This window comes from Eurypyga helias, unplaced genomic scaffold, assembly GCF_000690775.1.
Source record: "Eurypyga helias isolate BGI_N326 unplaced genomic scaffold, ASM69077v1 scaffold4998, whole genome shotgun sequence".
Taxonomy (NCBI): domain Eukaryota; kingdom Metazoa; phylum Chordata; class Aves; order Eurypygiformes; family Eurypygidae; genus Eurypyga; species Eurypyga helias.
This window is the reverse complement of record NW_010268734.1, coordinates 23281-44016: the sequence shown is the minus strand read 5'-3', so window position 1 is coordinate 44016 and position 20736 is coordinate 23281. Positions and strand designations below refer to the sequence as shown.

The 20736-nt window shown below is 43.8% G+C and overlaps 1 protein-coding gene across 1 annotated transcript in view; it reads left to right on the top strand.

Annotated features, from left to right (window-relative positions):
- Nucleotides 1-16544, top strand: part of RAD18 (RAD18 E3 ubiquitin protein ligase) — a 53601-nt gene extending 37057 nt beyond the window's left edge. Inside the window, exons 11-12 of the mRNA XM_010157835.1 lie at nt 5082-5144; nt 16445-16544. Coding sequence (XP_010156137.1) covers nt 5082-5144; nt 16445-16544 — 163 coding nt within the window. The remainder of the gene's footprint in view (nt 1-5081; nt 5145-16444) is intronic.
- Nucleotides 16545-20736: the final 4192 nt, after the last annotated feature.

Genomic DNA, 20736 nt, shown 5'->3' with positions numbered 1-20736 from the left:
GATGACCCCAGATGCGTACGGGGACAAGGGATTTTTGTATGGTATGTATGCAGTAGGATGTCAGTCCCTGCTCTAGAGCCGTGGAGTTTGGCCATCTTTGAGCCCTCAGAAGAGAACTGAAAGTGCACCAGTGCTCTCTAGTGCTTTAGCCTGCATGATATCCCAACTGTTGCCAGGATCCCAAGATCGGTCCAGCAGATCTTTTCCTCTCCTGAAGGCAGAGCCTCAAAGACATGCTCTCAAGCTGCTGAGGCCACTGAAAGCCAAGAAAGCCTGGAAAGAGTCAAGAAAGACAGTGGAAGCTATGTAGAGTTTAGGATAGATGAGCCCTCTGTGGAGAGTCCTGGGGAAGGTCCAAGGCTGGGAAACCTGCACTCTTCTAAAGACTGGAAGACGAAGCCGTGCTCAGTGGTGCCAGGGGATGTGTGGTTTGAAAAGGGGGTACTGGGAAGCCAGGGAAGACTCTGTGGCTAGTGGTTAAGCTTGGATGTTACACAGGACTTCAGGTCACTCCAGCAGCAAGCTCATACCGTTTATCAGAGACAGGTCCAAGTGGAAGCAAGATTGCGAGGTGGAGAAAGCCATTGTCTCTCCCTCCCTGTGACCGGGCATTCACCTTCAAATGACATTGGAAAAACGACACAAGGCCATAGCTCACTTCTCACGGCAGCACTGAGGGAAAAAAAAAAATGCACAGTGCACGTGCCAGAGCTAAGTGTATAATGCACAGCAAGATGGACTGATTGAAGGACACTGGCTGTTTACCGTGAAGCCAAGAAGGAACTTAATCTGTCTTAAAATAAACAAATTCAAAGAGACATTTGCTCCTTTCATTTTTAGAACGAGACATGTTATTCACACTTACGTCAGCTTTTTTCTCGCTATTTTAACATGGTGTGTTTATCTTTAAAAATAAAAAAAAAAGGGCTATGGAAGGGGAGTCAAATCCAAAAGCTGGTCAAGAAAGGAATGGTTTACTCTTCGTTGATTATCTGTAAGTGCCCAGAAGAAACTAGGCCTGCAGAGAAGTGAGGAGAGTTGGGAAATTGCCCAGGTTACTGGAGCTGCACTTTTATCAACCTGGAGACATGAATAAGTCCAGAAAGTGAAACCTGTTCGCACCTCATCCCCTTGTCTGTCAGCCTGCTGCACCCTGAGCAGTTAAGTTTCAGAACTGTAGAGGTTTTGCTATAGAAATTTACTCATCTGGATCTGTTATGTAAAATCTTAGGATAGAATAATGATCTTTATTAAGGAAAAGGACAGAAAACTCTTGTGGGAAATTGTCTTGGGTTTGGAGTCTGAATAAGTCTGAAGATGTGTTTTGCTTGATCTGGCCCCAGTACAGGTAGCTATCTAGGAGGCATTGAAAATGCAGAAAATACCGAAGAAATGAACATAACTGCAAATTCTGTGATCTCTTTGGGCCCCCTAAGCTAAAGCGTATAGAAACAACATACATAACGAGGTAGATGTTTCTTTTTTTATTGAATTTATTTTCTTCAGTTTAAGGGCTAATCATTCAATGATAAGAAGAGCTTACGAGTTTTATTCAGGGGGGAGAAAATTACTTTAAAATATTAATTCAGGTGGTGGTCAAAATTTCTTTCAGTTAGTTTAAAATGTATTTTTGATAACGGTTGTTCAACTGTCTGGCATATCTAAAGAGTGGGTTTTTTTAATTTGCAGTTTTTTTCCCCTGTGTCTGGAAAAGCGATACATAATTACTCCCAACTTAAAATCAAGCAATTGCTCGGTCTTTGTAAAAGAAATTTGTGTTTAAGAGAGACTAGGTGCAGAGGACTATTTAATTGAGTGACTGGCTTGGAACAATGGATTATTTGAAGAAATTCTGAAACAAAGGACTTTTTAGCTACAGCTAGGAAGTTCATAACTCTGCAGCTTGGTTTTGTACAGTTAGGTGCACAAATCCTCGGTCTCTCAATGGAGTTGCAGCATAAGAGTTGACTTGGTTTGCTGGAGGGCTCTGCTTACGCTAGAGTTGCTAGCCCATTCGCATCTACATGTATAGGCTACGGTGGTAACTCACCCCAGTACATTTTGTACTTGGTTTTAAAATAAGTTGGTAGGCATAGACTGTGAATTACACATGCAAATTATGAACTTGCATTGTTGTTCTGAGTCTTAGCCAAATTTTTTCACTTTTATTGTTTTGCTTGTGACAAACACAGTTGGTGATAAATGATAATAATGCTACATTTTTCAAGGCAAGGAAGTACATCATGTTCAGGCATCAAACCTGTTCTTTTTCTGTTTCAGAGGACTAAAAGCACACAAATAGCCTCTTGTCCTCCCCCTTTTTTTTTCTTTTTAAATGTAACTGGAACATTGGAGTAGGATTCAGAAGTACAATAATAATTCATTCCTTGGGTATCCAGTTTGTGTGCCACTTATTAATTTAAGAAAAGCTAAATAAATTTGTTGAAGAGTGTCTTTGCAGATGATTCCCAGGCTCCCAGTGTGTCCTAGGAGCTGGTGTTTTCTCATGCATTACGCTGAGGGTATGAGGATCGCTGAGGCTGAATCCTCGCTCGATTTAGGACATGTTCAGAGGCTGGGAGCAATACTCTCTGTTCCTGCTGCGAGGACACGCTGGCTGGTGTCTCTGGGAGAGATCCAGGCTGATGGGAGGTACTGAGGTTCAGCCATGGGCACGGAGAACACGCAGTTGGGGCTATGTTGGCACAGAGTTCAGGGGGACTGGGAGCCACCGAGAGCATGTGTGTAGTCAGGAGAGCCCAGGGTGTCAGTGAAAAAACTTATGGCTGAGCAGGAGCAGCCCAGTAATGCGCTCTTCAGCTGGCTGCCTAAAATAGATGTTTTACCCAGAGGGCTCGCTCTGAATGGTCAGGGTCTGCCCAAATCAGTCTTAACACACTCTGAGCCTTGTCAGCTGCTCCAGGCATTATTTGGGTTTAAATTCCTTCTCCTGTTTGAATTATCTTCTCTCTAATGATGCAGTATGTTATGAATGATTAAGTGTTCTTAATTATAACTCTCCAACACAGATAGGGCAAAGTCTGTCGTTCTCAGTAAGAAGTGTAAGGAGTGCTTACTGTGGTCTTCATTTGGCAAAAAGGGCACTGAAATGGTAAAAACGGGCAGCAGACCACGGTACCCGCACTGGGACGTGAGCTGGCAGAAATGGGCAGTGAGCAACTCTCCCCCTCCTTCATTCCAGGGACCGCAGATGCGGCTTCACCTCTGGAAAGTGCCCAGTAAAATCACTGCGTGGGTCTTGTGTGCAAAGACGACCTCACTACTATGAGACGTGTTGTTGGCTAAAATTTTGTTTTTAGCAGAAATGCCATTTGTACTTCAGCAATTGTCCATATTATCAGGACTCTGCTTTGCCATGCTGGAATCTGTCCTGTGAGAATGACTCTTTTGGGGCTGTTTTCCTTAATAAGTATTTTGAACAAACATATAAATGCACTGATATCTGTGTATAAACTTATGACTTTGGGGTTGTATTTTTGTAATTTGTCTGCTGCCTTCTAATGAAAAGGGGATTGATTTTGTTGTAAAACCTTTAAAGTAAATCCAAGAGAACTGGTATCCAACTGCTGTCCCATGGTTTACACTATGATCTCCCAACTGTTTGTGTAACATAGTTTGTTATGTACTTTCTGCAATAACGTACAGACTGTTTGAGCTGCCAGGCATCTTTTTGAACGATAGTTTCCAGAAAACAACATTTTCCAGCTTGTAGTTGATGTCTGCAACCCCACAATTTGGCATATACTTGAGAACTTTGGAATAGTTTATATCCAGGAGCCTGAACATGCCATAGAAGTTATTTATCAATAATTGACCAGTGTATTGTGTTCACTTAATTCAGATTTTATTGAAATTAGACAAAGTTTTCTTCTTATTTAAAATACAGGCTGAAAACATCTGTGTAGGGTTTTTTTTTTAACTTTGAGCATGTAAAGATTACTGATGTCACTGAGCTCATAGTTAAATACATACATGTGTGTATATGTGACATTTTGAGCTCTTTCTACTGCAGCAGCTTGCGGGCTCGTTGAGCATTGACAGGAGTTGCTTGATTCCCTTGTTAGCCCGGTTGGTTGAGTGAAGCTTATTGCTATAAAATTCATGATGTAGAGTGATGGCTCTGTATTTATTCTGAGTTACCATCTTGAATCCTGGCTCGATTCAATCTTCATTCACTTCAATTTGCAGTATCCAAGGCACTGAGGTGCTTTTTTAACTTTGTCTAAGAAAAGCATACATTAAAGTTTTAAATTAATTATTTTAATTAATAAATAAATAACTTTATGAAATAGGTCTTTCAGTGGTCAGTTGTATTACTTTCAGAACATGTGATCAAATCACGGGGCCAAAGCATTTTACTTTGGGCAGATAGCAGCTGAAGATTGTTCTGGCCCTGTGTAGTGTATGCTTTCATCTCTTTTCTAGATTGTGCCTTTCCTTCGGAAGGTAGGTTTGACAAGGGAAGCTTGCTTCAGGCAGCTCAAAATGAGCCACTTTTGTTTGTGTGATTAGTTACTGTGCAGGCTGGCAAGGCACATGGCACTTGGCTTCTGTCTGGGTGTGCTACAGTCCTGGCAGTTTGGATTTTTGTTACTAACAATTTCAGTGTTAAGGGTTTTTCTTCAATGTTGATTATTTTTCTTCTTTTTTTTGTTACAGTCCAAATGTGAGCTTACACCTAAGCCTTGGGTTTTGAGGTTGAAAGTACCTTTACTCTTTGAAATGTACTTTACCCACCAAAATATCTTGCAAATCCTCTCCAGAGAAATTGTCTGGTGCCTGTGAATATAAAGCTATTAGAGTTACCAACAGACATGAACAGAGAGAATTGTCTTGTATGTCAAATAATGAAAATGAGACCCTGTAATGACACTGAAAATTATGTGATGCAGAGTCAGAACTTTCTGGAGTCTGCCATTGGTTGAAATTACTTCTCATTGCTGGTGCTGTGTGGAGGGGTCTGTCTCATCTATGGATTCTACTGCCTTTGCTAACTAGAGCCCTACTTTGCTGTAGGTGATGCTAAAATAATTTACATCTGTCTTATTTTTCACCTTCAGCTCCAGTTCAGACATTCTGAGAGATCTGGAAGAGCCTGAGACATGTTCAGCACCCTCTGACAAGTAAGTAGAACATATGAGTGGTAAAGCCCTTGCGGCAGATTTAGGTCAGTAGTTTCCACTTTGTGGAATCCTGTGTGTTTTCTGCAGGAGAAGAAAATGCCTCTGAAAAGTCAGGTTCTTGGAGAATCTCCACAGCTGTGGGACACACTATTTGGTCAGTGTTTTTGCATCCTTGGAAAATAATACCTGGGTTCTCCAAGGATCCACAGATGACCAGTTGAAAAATCATTTTTCTGAGGTGTATTTGAGTATGAATCTATATTTAGAAAAAGAAAATAACAGGGAAATGGATTTTTATGGAAATTTACGAGAATCTGATCTTCTGTTGTATTTAAAGTTACATTGGTGTCAGTTGCACCTACGTTTCTGTCAAGTTGGACATGCTGGAATTGGAGCATGTTTTGATTTGGTTCTGTTTGAAGAGAGAAGATGACTTTCTTGGTTTTAAAATTGTAATATATTTCTTAAAACTAGAAATCCCCTGCTGTTATACAGTGGTAATATTTAAAAATTGTGTTTTTCTGTGCAAGGTTTTGTACAAAGAAATAATAAGAAACCATCCAAGAGTTCCTGAAGTAACTAGATTAAGTACATGAAGATGGAGAGGAAATCCAGGGATCTGTGAGTGCTGAAGGTGTGCAGTTATAGTGAAATTTGGAGTAGTGTTAGATGAAAAGCTGTGTAACTATACAATGAAACAGGAACAAAGGCTGCTGGAGCCTGCAGAAGTAGTGTAGTTTACCCTTGCAGCGGAAACTGCTTTGATATAAGATCATGTCTGCTCTGGCAGTTGATCTTTAGGGGTGTGATGAGAATTGCATCGAATTCTCATGGTCTGCTTTTTAAAAAGTTTTTATGACACAATATTTTCTTTACTATCTGTTACATACATATGTGGTCAATAGATTACGACAGCTCTTAAAATTCATGATTAATGACAGAAGTACCATTTAAAACACTCTTAAAAATGTGTACTTAGATAACCTAATGGGTTTTAAGGAGCTTTAATGGAAGCACTGCTAAGGCCTCGATTATGGCAGCATCAGAGGTCAATGGCGGAGTGCACCTCTGCAAAACCAGAAAGTAATCACAAAGCCTTTCTCGTAGAGGGAGGCATCACTTTGGGAAGGTGGGTGGTGTTTACTGTAAGGACACTCACAAGCTCACTTTATTTTCTAGTACCTGCAGGTGACCCCTTGAAATGGGCAATAAAGTAAAAAATACTTGGTTGTACATATTGCAGATGCTAATCTCTTGTTCTCCTCATCATGATCTTTTGGTGCTGCTGCCTTGAATACGCAGCCACAGACGTCCTTCATAGATTTTGACACAGATTCTATGATTTTTTTTTTAACATCTTCTACAAGATTTATGCATGACTGTGAAACACAGGGATCAGGGATCATGTAAAGTCCTTGGTAACCACCTCATTGTGTAATTGTCACGTATCTGTCAGGACTGGGGTGTTTACCTGAGAGGGCTGGAAGCCCTGGGTATGGAGGAGAAGACTTTCAGGAGAAGGTCTGTTGAAGGACTTGATTCCTGCTTGTGCTTGCAGGTGGAGGTCAAGGATACATTTTTCTGGTTATGTGGAAAAATGGCATGTGGTGTACACTGCCGGGCACAGTTTTGTTGGCTAGCCTTAGGAGGAGGAACTTGGCATGGAGAGCTTGTTCATCCCGCAGTGATCGGCTGTGTGGAGAGGCAGTTCACGGGGCTGGTGGCAGAGCACCATGAAGATGAAGGTGCAAGGGTGTGTGATGAGCGAGTGCGTAAAGCAACCGCTCCGGCGTGGTGGAGGCCGATGGGGCTGGAAGCGCGTACCCCGTGGATGCTGTGGTGCTCCGTGCCGTCAGCGTTCTGCTGTTTGTGCGGAGCTTGGGAGCAGGCCGAGAGAGAACGGCCATGGGGTGAGTTGTTCTTCAACAGCAGCAGCACGAAGAACGGTAACAAGAGGTATATATTTTCAAAACAAACTTGCACTTAACAGTAGAATTGTAATTACCTTGGGGAACTGTGTACTTCCTCACTATTTTGTGTAAGAGTTCATTGGAGCCTCTTTTATTGAGGGAAAACTTAGGTTTTGATGATTCGGTGCTTCCTGTATGAGGGCATTTAACATACTTCTGATGAGATTTTAATTGTCTGTGTAATGCCTGGAGTATATGGCTTCTACTTATTGCATGTAGCTTTAATTTCGTAGGTAGTAGCCAGTCTACCATACAGGTTAAAAACATCCAGTTTAAAAGTATTTTTGAGACATTTTATAAAAGCGAAAGGCAAGACTAAGAATCTTCACCTTCTCAGTCCTATTTTCCATATCATTGGAGACTTCCCTCTCCAAAATTACAGATGGTGGACTGTAGTTTCTTCATCAGCAGACAATGACTTGCAATTAATTTTGGTGATGGTACAATCAAACTATTGTCTATTCTGTTTTTGTGCTCCCAGTACTCCATGTGCCAGTTGGCAGAATGGTTTTCTGCAGTACAGGAGACAATATGATACAGCTTAAGGGTTTGGCATCTGTGGCTCATCTTGCGTGAGTTGGAAAAACCTGTTCCGTAGTGGAAGAAGCAATGGGAATGTCAATAATGAAAACAGTACTAGAATTCATTAACAGAGTGTTTCTACCTAGCAGTAATGGATGTTAACATTAGTTATGATACGTATCCATAGCAAAACCATTTGTTCTTTTGATATTTCCTTCACCCAGGAAAATTCTCAGTCATTTGGTGGGTTTAAGTGCAGTGGTAATAAAGTTTGGCCAGGTTGCTAAGTGCAGAAGAATGTTAGGTAAAACAAATCTACAACTTTCATGAAAGTTACTCTTTCTGTTCGTTGAAGAACTATCCTGCAGGATGCTGAGCTGCACGGTAGGTCAGATGAGGGCTTTGCTTTGGCAAACTTGCCATGGGAGGCAGGGGCCAGCATACCAAAGTACAGACAGATGGTATATTTCATAACCAGCCCAGATTTATAAAAGTTGAGTTATGCCAGAAAGATACCATCTCTCTTACTTTATTTTTGTAAGAGTTAATAATCAAATATTTGCAAAATAAGAGAACCAAATGATATGTAGAAGCTCCAGTTTCTGGCTTTGTGTTTTAATACACTTTTGAACATAAGGTAATTACCATTCTGCTGTGGATAAGTAGACACCAAAGCTAGAAATGGACAGAATATAAAACAATAAAGCTAGCCTTAAACTAAATGAGATTTCTGCCTCATTTTGTGTCCTAGGTAATTTGTTCTTATAAGGGTAGTCGTATTTTGCAAAGTCTGGAAAACAAATAAACAAACTCACACAAAAACGAGGGGGAAGGTGTAGCTGCTTATGGATGCTCTTTGTAAAGTGACACATTAGCAAAATTGATATTTTGAATTTTGTTTATCTTTGCTGTATATTGTGTTATCACTTAGCTTTCCAGATACTTAACCTACTGGCTTTGAGTTATGTTGCTCTCTTGCCTCTGGAGTACATTAAACATTTGCTAGTGTGTGAGTATTATCAGAAGTAAGGTTTTTCCATGTAGAAAAAATACCTGTAGCTAATGGCCAACTTGAATTCCTGTACTAGACAGGCCTTTTCATCAGCTCTTTGAAGTTTCTTGCTGAAGCTTGAAAGGTGTAGCGATGGTCCATGCGTGGCCTAGGCTCAAGTGCACATTTTGGACTGATGACAGTACTGTGAACAGTCAGTGTTCAGACTTGTGCGTCTTTCCGAATTTGGAAAACCCAAAGGACATTATTTGGTATTGGGTCATAAGGACTGAACATTTCAAAGTGTTACTGCGTGCTGCCCTACAGAACCTCACTTCTGAGGGAGGTAGGTACCCACGCTCTTGGTGACAGGTCTAGCTATGGAACCCGTTGAGACTGCAGAACAAGACCAAGGGAAAGGGCCTTCACTTAGACACAAGTTTGATTGGGAGAATACATTTCCTTATGCTTTCTTAGTGTTTTAGATGCAAATCCTTATTATTGCTCTTGGTTTTACATACTGAAGGACAAGCCAATATTGCTAGAGAGTGTGATCCTTAAAAGCAGGATAGTTTTGTTAACCGAAATGAGGAATATTATTTATCTTCATGTAAATGACTCAGTTTTGTCAAATGTGATTTTAGTCCTTCTAAAAAATATCTTCCATTATATGCCTTTCCACAGTTTGGATTTGGGGTTTCTCGTGTCTCTGGAAGGGTTAATTTCAAATTAAAGCGTCCGTGGAAGAAATATAAACAGGCTGCTCTTTGCTTGGCAGTGACAGCACGGCTCGATAATTTTAATTTACTTCATTCAGGGAGTGCATTCCTGGGAGTGGGAAAGATCATCACTGCTTTTTAACTTCCCTCACCTCCCCAGCAGGAGCAGTGAGCTGGTGCCTTCTGCAGCATGTCCAGGCAACGTGCGGGCGCCAGGCGCATGGTAGGGCACTTGCAGTGGGAAAACTCAGTTCCACATTCCCATCTGTAACCCAGGATGGTCTCTCTGGTGCTGTGCCAGGGCAACACGAGCAGGACGGGCTCTCTTCGCTGGCTTTCTTATGACAGTTTTTATTTTAGTGTTTGCCAGTTCTTAGCCAGGAGAGTTACAGGCTTTGTACAATTTTAGGCTGAAGTTCTCTGAAAAAGGATTAAACCATGTAACAAGCTTAAAACTCATACTGATCCTTTATTTTCCTTGAGTAAATGGAAAATATGGCAGAAGTGAGATGGGCTGGTTGGGTCTCAATTGAAATCTATAGCTGTGGCTTCTGAAAGCAGACTTCTCGTCTTCATGTGTGAAGCTGAAGTTGGTCTGACCGTAACAGCTTCTCTAGGTGCAGTTATGTCTTAGTGGATGGTGAGGGAATTGTGTGAACAGATGAAGTTATGAAGTTCTGTGGGTGTTTTTTTTTTTTTTCTTTTCTCCACTGTTATGTAACAAATCCAATGGACATGGAATAATGTAATTGGGACAACGCAGGTTTGTATTGCTCTGTGTCTGATGAAGTGGAAGCAGCATTTCAGGCTCTCGGTAACATTTTGGTGAGCACTTACGGAAGGTCTCACGGTTCTCTGGGGCAGATGTCAAATAGGTCGTTGGTGCCAAGTTAGCTGCAGGTTTGGGTCAGTTCCTTAGGGAATATCAGATATGAATGCCTAAAGGGTACCTCAGAGGGTACCTTGGATTTGTGGGAAACAAGTTCACCTCATCCCTAAGGTGAGGTAGGGTGCTAGAAATGTCATCGCAACATATCTGTACCTGATTTGGCCCGAGATGGGGGCAAATGGCTGTGTGGTACGGAGTCAGGATCTCCTTGTCCCTGGACAAGCAAATCTCATTATTACAAAATGCCATTACCATAAGATAGGGGAAGGGATGTGACTTACCAAAGTACTAACATTTGCACATTTCTGTAGAAGGTCAAGTGCATTTGCTTTGCGTTTTTAATATTGGTGGCACTATGCCATGCGACCAGTGGATCAAGTCTAGGAGTACAAAAATGTTCTTACCCTAATTAAAATGAACATAGACCAGAGTTGAATCTATTTTAAAACCCCTGAAGTAATCTGACTTGCGTCCTTACTGCCCAAGGAGATGCATGTGGAGAGGCTGTGGGGATCCCAGAAGCTTCCTGACTGGCAGGGCACCTTGGGGGCTCCTTTCCGTGTGGCTCTACAGCTGGTGCCTTCCCCTTACGAGCATCTTGGTCGGCTTTGGGCACTCGCTGTGCGGTACCAGAGTCTCTGCAGCAGGTACCGAGTGCCCTCCTCTGCTTGTAGGTGCTCAGACCTTCTGAAAGGCCTAGCAGTGCTGTGCAGAGTTTGGAAGACTTTTGAATGCTGCCTTAATTCTTCAAACAAAAGCTCTTAGATGTGGAGAGGATATCAAAGATAAGAATATTTTCATCTTTGTCGTAGTTCAGTGTGTCTTTTCAGCCATGAAGTGGAGAGACGTGTTTTCCGCATGCTTTTAAAATACTCCTCTGTAAGACAGCTTAAAATATTCCTTTGCTCTTCTGGAATTAGTTATTAAAATAGTTGTCTTCCTTTTTTGTTGGGTGAGGAACATACCTAACTCAGTAAAAATCACCTTTAACTCTCTGGAGACTCAGCAGTCCCACATCAGCAAGGGACTGTACGTTAACCAGAGTCATTTTAGGATGCTTGATGTGTGACAGTGGAGTCGCTGCTTTCAGAATTACTTGTCTGGCTTTACAAACCAAGTCCTTTAACCATTTCAGCCAAGTCTCTTTTTCTGTGGTCTCTGCCTCCCACTCCCCAAGCTGAATATGTATACCTACACCATTGCCCGTTTTGCCCCATGAACCACACTTATTTATTAGTCTGTGCTGTTGGTGACTTAGTTTTTATTGGCAGATGAGTGGTTTTGAATTCAAGTTCAGAAACAGAGTAAAGTTTTAATCCTTCAAATATAGACTTAGTTCCTGAATCTGAGCAAGCATCTTTGTGCAGGTAGGTGTTAATAGGTGAGGCATAAAAATTAGAATCCTGTGTGACCTGCTTCTGGAAACAGCTGTATCTCTGAGCTCTGTTGACTTCAGCGTGTTGCTAGTACATAGGATTATGCAAATGCCAAAGACTTGAGGGGTTTGTGGCTTGATAAGCATTTAGTGTTATGCTGACACGAACCCTGAGTTCAGAAATTGCCTTATTAAACAAAACCTCCAGGCAGCGATTGCTTATTTAAGCCATTCTGGTGTCTGCAGATGACAGTATTGGTCTGCTCAGTGATGTTTTGGGGAGAAATGCAAATCTCCAAATGATATTTTTGTGAATGTGATGACATAATTTGTAATCAGAAGAGGTTTTTTTTTTAGTGATTTTTGTTTTTTCTCTTTTACCCTTTACACTTCAGGAGAGTCAGGTCACAGGGTTCAAAAAATTGCTGCCTCCTAGGAAGGGCCGTCTGCTCCGCAGGGAGCAGTGGGGGAGACTGCCTGCCGAAGAAAGGAGCTGTGGCAGTGAGATGGGTACATGACTGCAGTGTGCAACCATCCTTCTCCAGTTCTGGAGTGGAGACTGTAGGGAGAAACTATCTGGAGATTGACTTTCATAAGACAATTTTCTGTGTCATTTTGGGGTCTATGTTATGCTTTCTAGAGTAGGTGGGATTGTCAATACTACTTGTTTTTTCCCAGGCCTTCAGGATACGCACGCTCCTGTCAAAAGGTGTTAGTGACATCTGGCACGCTTAAGTTCAGGTGAAGAGAAACCCACAGAGGTGTCAGGTGAATAACAAAATATTTTTCTGTCTAAAACTTTGCAGGTGCAGTCGTTTGTATTCCTGGTAACTATAGCAAAAATAGTACCAGACGGAGTTTGGGAACTCAAATGGGCTCTGTTAAATTATGAGGCTTCCAGTCACTGGTGTCCTCATAAATCCCATACGTGTGATGGTGGGAAAGGGGCTGCTGGGTCTCTATTTAATGGGTCAGTGTTGATGTCCAGTGGTGAAGATTCCACAGTCTCCCACTGTTAACTTGCTTAATTATCACCATCATCAAAAGGATGGTTGTTTCTTTGCTGAGAAGGGAGTAACATGTACAAGCCTGGTCAGGAGAGAAGCGTATCTTACACTTCAGAAGACTATTACCATTTCTTCGCAGAAGGAGAAACCAGTTTCTGTAACCTTCCCTTCTAAATCCTGTTCCCCACGCCTCTAATCCCTCTAGTTGTTTTTCTTGCCTCCTTTGGAGAACAAGGGAATGATGGGGGGGAAACAATATGCCATATACACACTGTTGCAGCATTCCAGCTGATGAGACATGGCTGTATCTGACCCTCCTGGGGGGCAATGTATTGAAACCAAATATTTTGGTGTGTTTTGTGCCCCTCTGCCCCCCAGTCCCAAATATTTCCCCCATTTCAGCCTTATTATTCTATATTGGCATTTAAGGCACCAGCTGGTTTTGGACTCCTCTGGAGTCACCAGTACTGGTCCTGGGTGCAGATTCTGTCTCAGGCCAAAGTAAAAAGTTACTTACCAAGAATTAGTTATTTGTTTCTTTCCGGAAGGCTTGATAAGTAAAGAGTAAGGACGTACACGGTGACAGTGACGCTGAGGTGTCGTGATGGTACGTGGCTAGACAGTGTGCCACGGGTGTGTTTGAGAGAGCCATGGAGGTGATGCCGCTGTGTTGCTGTTTGACCTTGCAGCCTTTTTGGGCTCCAGTATTACACAGGTGTCTTATTGAAGCACTCTCCAAACTTACATGAGCAGCTATAAACCATGTGAACGGTCCCGGTTAAGTCACAGGCTGTGGTACATGCAGGGTGGGTCTTTAGATTGATTTTAATCAGCTATTTCTTGGAATAAATTTCTGCGACCAATGTCTTCTCTGGCTTAATTGTAGTTACAAAGCTTTAGATTACTAAAAATTGTAATTAACTTCACCATTTGTTCAATTTCCTTTTTTTTTTTTGTTTTTAATTTGCATGGAAAATAATTAATTATTCCTTTACTTCAAGGTTATTTTTTTCTAATGTTTGCATCCAATCTTAAATTCAGCAAAATAAAGGTAGAAAACATGAGATACTTCATTAAAAACAAAATCTGGATATAATCAAAGGGCAGTAGAAAGTGGTATCTGTTAAGGTCATCTATAAAGTGCATTAAATACTTATAAATAGAGAGGATTGTAAAAGTATTTATGGAAGTAAAAATAAAAATCTGTTGTCCTCAAGCACTTTAAACTCAAATAAATATAATAATTTTGTCAGCAGGATCTTTGGAATCAGATGAAGGCAGCTACAGAGAGTTTGCTTTGCCATTGTAAGCTACAAGGACGTTTGGAAATACTTTGAGATAATATTCTCTGGATTTAAATAAGTAATAAAGTTCAGGTTTTTTTATTTACTGGAAGAGGGAGAATACTGCTCTAAGAGAATGGTGCTGTGCCAAAGCAAACCTAAAACACTACAGACAAATGCAACTTTGGTTTTCATTCTGCAGCCATACAACAGGCCGTACAAAGCCATCAGGGTTCAGGGCACTCGGCTGCAAGCGCCAGGGCTGTCGTCCGCCTCTGCCGCAGGCTCCAGCACCGTCATTCCCCGGCCTGCCTGTGCCCCGTGGTCTGCCTCCTTCCCCAGAACACGTGGCAGCCCACTGGCTGCTTGTCACCGTCATTTAGCGTGCTTCTCCGGCACGACCGAGTCCTCGTGAGGGCGGCATCGCACGGTGCCCTGGAAGGCAGCACAGCAGGGTTAGAGTCACTGGGAACCTGCCCCTGTGCCCGGCATCCCTGTGAAGAGAATGCGAAGCAGCGCTGGAAGGCTTGAAGGGTAGTAGTGAATAGCACATTAGATGAGCCCCTAAACATTCTTTCTCTGTATTAATTATATAATCATATCTGAAATAACTTCTCAAATCTCAAGAATTACTTACCAGTTTTCTGTCAACCTATAGACCAGGATATTTCAAGCTAGAAAATTCATTAGTAAGCAATGCAATTCTTCCCAAACTGTCAGTGTGCCAGTTCTATCTGACAAGCAGATCTCAAAGTACATAAAAATTGCAAAGAAACACCCCTTTTTCACAGACTTGTCTGCATATAAATTTCTGCTCTTTATAGCCACTCTGGGCAAGTGTTGCAATTAACTTTTGGTTATTTTAGGTTATAATAAAGTGTTTATATCTATTTTTAGCTTTGCTTAATGCAGTTATATTTGGAGAGAAGCCTTTACACTGTCTTGTCTTGCCAGTCTCACCATCGGTAAATACTCTGCAGGCCAGCGGGAGTTAATTTTGTTCACCGATTCCTTTATCTATTTTTAGCTTTGCTTAATGCATTTATATTTGGAGAGGAGCCTTTACACTGTCTTGTCCTGCCAGTCTCACCGTTGGTAAATGCTCTGCAGGCCAGTGGGAGTTAATTTTGTTCACAGATTCCTTCGCTAGCTCTGGCTGCTGGGAGCGGTACCCCTGGGGTTTGGGGCCAGGGTGTCGTGTTTATGGGAAACTCCACGTCAAGGCCTGTTGGGTACCAAAGGGGGTGCTGCCGAAGGGCTCCAGCTGGCTTGGAGAACTGCCAGGCTGCTGTGTGCCTGTGAGCTAGCAGAGCACCCTCGGATGGGAAAAGCAAAGGTGATCAATGGGCTGCACTGGGCAAGTTGTCAGCCCAGTTTGGGATCCGTCATCCAGCAGTGGCGGAAGCCGTGTGCTCTGGAGAAGGGTTAGTGTATCACTTCTGTGTCTTACCCTGTCACACGTGAGGGTTGGGGAGGGTTCTGCAGATGCATCGTCTCTCCCTCCTGCGCTCTGCAGGTATGTGCGTTTATTCACGCTGCTGTCCCCAGAGCTGCCTTGGGGTTCACACTGACCTTCCTCCGTGTGGTTAACGGTCTCGGAGCTGCAGGAGTTCTGTTTCCATCGTGGTGCTGAGCTGAGCTCTGAAATACAAGTTGTTCCTGTTAATCTCCTTCGGTATATATCTTGTAGCAGTCAAGAGAGGCACGGACTTTGGCATTTGAGGGTTTTCTGCTGTTATTTACAGTTGTGAATTCCCAGCTTAAGCGAAATGAATAGTCCCTCCAGGATGGATTCATCCTAGCAAATGGTAAAACAAAGAGGGCATTTATAAGGCATGTTTAATTAGTAATAGCTATTGATGGATGAGTGATATCTTTCATGTCAACACTACGTGGAATTTTAAACTCCGAGGCTGAATGATGGAAATTAGCTGCTTAATTTAAATATGGCTAGTTTAATATTTTCCTTTAAAATTAACTCTGTGACTAAAAAGAAAACACTTCTTCATGTTTCCAGTGGAAAATTCTTTGTCCATAAATGAGAAGAGCCTCTGGCAAATTGAGCCTGTTTAAAGATGGGAGTCCCACGCGCTTTCCTTCTTGGGTAACGGTGACCAAAACCACTCGTCCTTTTCCTCAGTGCCTGTGCCGCTGAGGATGACTCTGTTTCAAGCTGACCTTTTCTGATACAACATAATCATGGTTTCATCAGTGCCAGGGGCTCTTTTCATTTATGGACAAGGAATTTGGAAGGTTGCTGCCGCTCCTTCCTGTTCCAAACTGGTCCCTGGCGATGGGAGGAGAGGCACCGCGGCTGCCCTGTCCCTGCGTGCTCAGGGCGAACGGGATGGTTCCTGGGTGCTGTTGTCTCCTTCGAATGACAAGACAGAGCAGCGTTTCTCTTCACCATCACCAGTAACACGTGTGTGTGTGTGCCTGCGTGCTGCCTACAGCACTTCAATCCAGCCTTCAGTGCTGGCCGTGATCAGAGAATTTGCAAAACCTTATTTTCCTTCTTTTTTTTTTTTTTTTTGTTTTCAACAGCAATTTTCTGGGACAGAATGTTAACAAAAGAAAGTCACGTTGGCCCCGAATGCCAGAAAATGATCAACTGCTGCCCAAGAGTAAGCGGAAGAAGAGCTAGCGCTGCAGAGGGATGAAGCTTAAAGCTGTGCAGGAGGCTTAATGCTGAGGAATACTGCTTAGTCTTCCCCAGTTTGCAGTGTATCTGGGTGCTTAATAAAATGCTGAATTTTCGCATAACTCATTCATACTGCCTTAAAATAACCAGACTGGGGTGCTGATGTGTTTCATTTACAGCGCTGTGAGCCCCAAACCCTGCGATGGGGCAGAGTGCTGGAGCCCTGAGCTGGCTCTCGTGCTGAAGGGCCTGGTCTGTGCGTTGCTGCCGTGCTGCTCGCATCCCGCGGGAGCTCGCATCCTCCTGGAAGCAATTGCGGGACAGCCTATTGCTTGGGGTCGGGCAGTTACTGATGCTCCAGCTCAGGGGGGAGGGTGTGGAGGGAGCTGAGGGACAGCGCAGACTCCGGTTCTACAGAAATAGGCGCTTTTTTTTCCCTCTCTTTAGCATGTCCATGTAAACTTACTTACTCATGAGTTAGTGCCATTATTTCAGTTTAAAGTCATTAAATGTGAAAGAAATTGCAGGGTCACTGGACATTCAGTGTTCTAATTTTAAAATAAATATTAGCATTAAAAAGTCATCTCTTCCTTAGAGGGTGATGGAGTTTTGTGATGAAATGCAAGAAAATTAAAGTAAACCTGAACAACAAGGTAGGTTTTTAAAAATACAGCTTGTATTACAATGCAACATATTCAAAGATGTTTTTACTGAGCTCTGAAGCTTTGGTCATTATCTTTCACTGGGAACTCTGCAAGGAAAGCACAAAATCTTCCTAAGACTGGGGGCTGTGTGTCTTTTGACTTTAGACTGTAGCTGTAACTGGGAGTGGACGTTTTGCTTTTAAAAATATTCCTCCTCAAAGTGTGGGAGCAGGCAGCATTTTTGTTTAGAATGGGCTAAATCTGTGGTGAATGTAAACTGCAGTAAATCCGTTCAGGTAAGTAGATGCAGAGGTAAAACCAGGAAGCTGGTTTTGTTTGGTTGGTTGCTTTTTACTCAAAGCAAACCTCTTGAAAGAGAATGGTTATTGACTTCTGCTGTCAGCTCTGCCTTTCAATCATCGCAATTAATACAAGAGAAATTTAAACTTCGTGCAGTTAGCCAGAAGAATAAAATTGGGTGCATAATGGTCAGCGTCTGACACCCGTGGCACGTAGAGCAGCTTACGTCAGCTGCTGGGCATCCCTGCGAGGTTTTTATTGCTGTGCTTTTATGACACTTGAGTTAGCAGCACTTCATTTTCCTTAATATGGTGATGATAACCACTGTCACACGCAGAAAACAGCTTCAAAAGGTTGTCAGCACTATTAGAAGGTAACACATGAGGTAAGAGGGATGTGGCCATACCTCTGATAACGAGGTGGTGCCCTTCCTGTGTGGCACAATTTTCCCCAGCTGGGACTGAGCGGTTGGCGCTGGAGCTGGGATGGTTACGGCCCGTCGCTGGGCAGGTACCTGCGGCATTGCGGGCTTGCTGTCTCGGCTCTAAAGCTCGATCGCAGATGTGAGCTGGGGCGGGGGGCGTAAGGCTGGCTCCCCTTGGCTCGCTGGTCACTGCACGGTGGCCAGCTGGCTGAAGGGCAGCCTGGAGATGGTCATCCAGGGGCTTTGTGTCCTGCGCGAGGTCCGTCGCTGCGGGGTCAGCTGCGCTCACCCGGGAGCTTTCCCTCTGCGTAGCAAACGGGCTGTGCGTGCGCTTGTGCCTGGTAGCAGATGCTTCTGATGCAGCTTTGGAACCAGGTGGTGTTGCAGAGTTAAATTGTAGTTAATTGCAATAACTGCTGATACGAGATGAAAATGTATTTCAACACCCAGTAAGGAGAAATAGTCTAATTTATGACGTATGGGCCAGAAAGTACTTAGAAAAATCATTATAGAAAGTGATTAAAACCCTGTGAAAGGCGAAATATGGCATGCTGTCTGTATCAGTGCTGTGAAGGCTGGTGGAAGCCCTTGTGAGTGTGGCTGGAGGCTGGCAAGGGGGTTTGTAACCGGCCGGAGCGGAGCCCCGTGGAAGCCACTGCTGGAGCTGGGCAGGTCCCGGGCAGCAGCGGCACGGCCCCGGCTGTCACGGTGACTTCTGAATGTGTCCCCCGACGCTTGACGAAGGCAAGGAAAAGTGTTGCCCTTGAAGCTCTTCTCCTTAATGCATAAAATGTTCTAAGCTTTGGAAATGTCGGTTTTATTTCTGTTCACTCCATCAAATCATATATTTCCCCCAGCCGAAAGCCAGAGCTCGGTCCCTCTTCGGTGTGCGTTTCAGAGGATTCCCTTCCTGCCAGGCTGGGCAGAATGTGAGGAGACCTTAACCTTCCCAACAAATGTTTCAATCTTCTGCAAATATTTTGAGTACAAACCCTTCTGTTGTCATTTGCAGTGAACCACCGAGTGACCTGCTGTCTCAGATCTGTGGCGGGCTTTCCCAAAGGGCTGTTTTCAGTTAAAATAAACCAAAAGATGTTTATTTCTTACGTGCATCTGGGTTTTTTCCTCCAAATACAAGCCTCGGGTGGGGTTTTTATATTGATTTTGGCATTTAAAGCTGCCCTTGCATTGTCGGTGTGGCCGCGCAGCTGGTGCCTGCGGTGCGCTGTGGGTGCCGGGTGCCACATCTGAAAATCGCGTCTGCGGCTGCGTCGCAGGCTGTTGCCCATCCCCTCTGGGGACCTGCAGAGATGGGATGGAGCAAATCCCTGTGCCTGTGGTTTGGCTGCCGTAGGTTGCATTGGCTTCAGCATGGGCTAAGGCAGGGGCTGAGCCAGGCAGCTCTGGTGTGGGAATGTGTCCTGGGCTGTGTCGAACGGATGCACAGGGTTGGAGGCACGGGGAATCTAATGGAATCACTCTCATGGCTATGTTGGCTCTACTGGTTTTATAATTAGTTTTTCTTGTATTTGCTTTCATGTACGTGAGTGGCTGAGTCACGAGCAGTGTTTCTGCCCCTTCCTCCTGCAAGGTGCAGTGTCTCCCTGGTGCTGCGCATCGGGAAGGGCAGTAGAAGGGAGGAATGCAGAGGATGCACCCTCTCCTTTAGGAGCGGAGCAAAGTCTTGCGGGGACAAACACCACCAAGCACGAGTCATGGCCCTCATCCCCACAGACGTCTCAGACCTTCCTGTGAAAAGGAAGCCAAGTCACCAAGGGCTCCACGGGCATGGGCAGGATTTTGGAAAGGGTCCAGTGCTGGTTTTGCTGTCCTTTGAGAGCAGCATGGGAACAGAGACGTTTCAGGTTCTGAAAGAATTCAGAATTCTGCCTTCTGAAGCTACAGCAGAATCTCTGGTGAGACTGGAAACGTGGTGAGTTTGGGTGGGAGGGGGCTGGAGAGGGTTGGAGCAGATCCCGATGCTCTTGGACAGCGAGGGCTGTCTGGCTGGGATTTCCCTCCTGCCTTTGAGAGCTGCTCTATGTAATGAATGCAACTAATCCATCCCATCTCCTGCTTGCAATTAGCAGAATTTAATTAAGATTTCACTTTCTTTTTCTTAACTATTTTATTTGTCAAAGCTGGTTATTCAAGGAGGACACTGTAAGGTGATACTCCTTTCCCTAAGAAAAGTTCTTCAGTTCCAGTATAGGCAGCTTTAAATCTATTATGTTAATGATCACATAAAATATTACATCATAAAAAAAAGAGGCCTTGGGTGTCATTCCTGTGGGTGCTGCGGTTGGGGCACCTGGGTGTTGCGAGACCAAATGGAGCAGGAGTGGCTGGTTCCAGCCTTCCTCATTCTGCATTCCCGTAACAGGTATTCCGAGTGCACATCTCCGGGGACGCATTCTGCTGGCAGAGGTCATTGCTTCCCCGGACTTGCACCCTCACTGCTGGCTCCTGCCAAAACTGGATACTTTTGAGGAAGCCGGGGGATACAGTTGTGCCATGGTAGTAATGGTGCTGAATTGGGGGAAAACCCCGCAGTCCATTTTTGGGCGCTTTCTGGGTAGCATCATGTGAATCGCTTCTGCTCTACAAAAATGGGGTGGAGATTGCCATGTGAGCACTGGCGATGCCATCGCCTCTGGGGTCAGAATCATGAGTGTGTGTGGATTTTTCTCACCAATATGGCAAACATCAGTGCTATAAAGTTGCACAGATTTAATTTCCCCCCCAGCCAGCTGGGTATGATCTGTTTTTCACAGCACAGTCTGGTCCCTGCAAGTGAGTGAACGCACCAGGAAGCTCCATCTGGTGC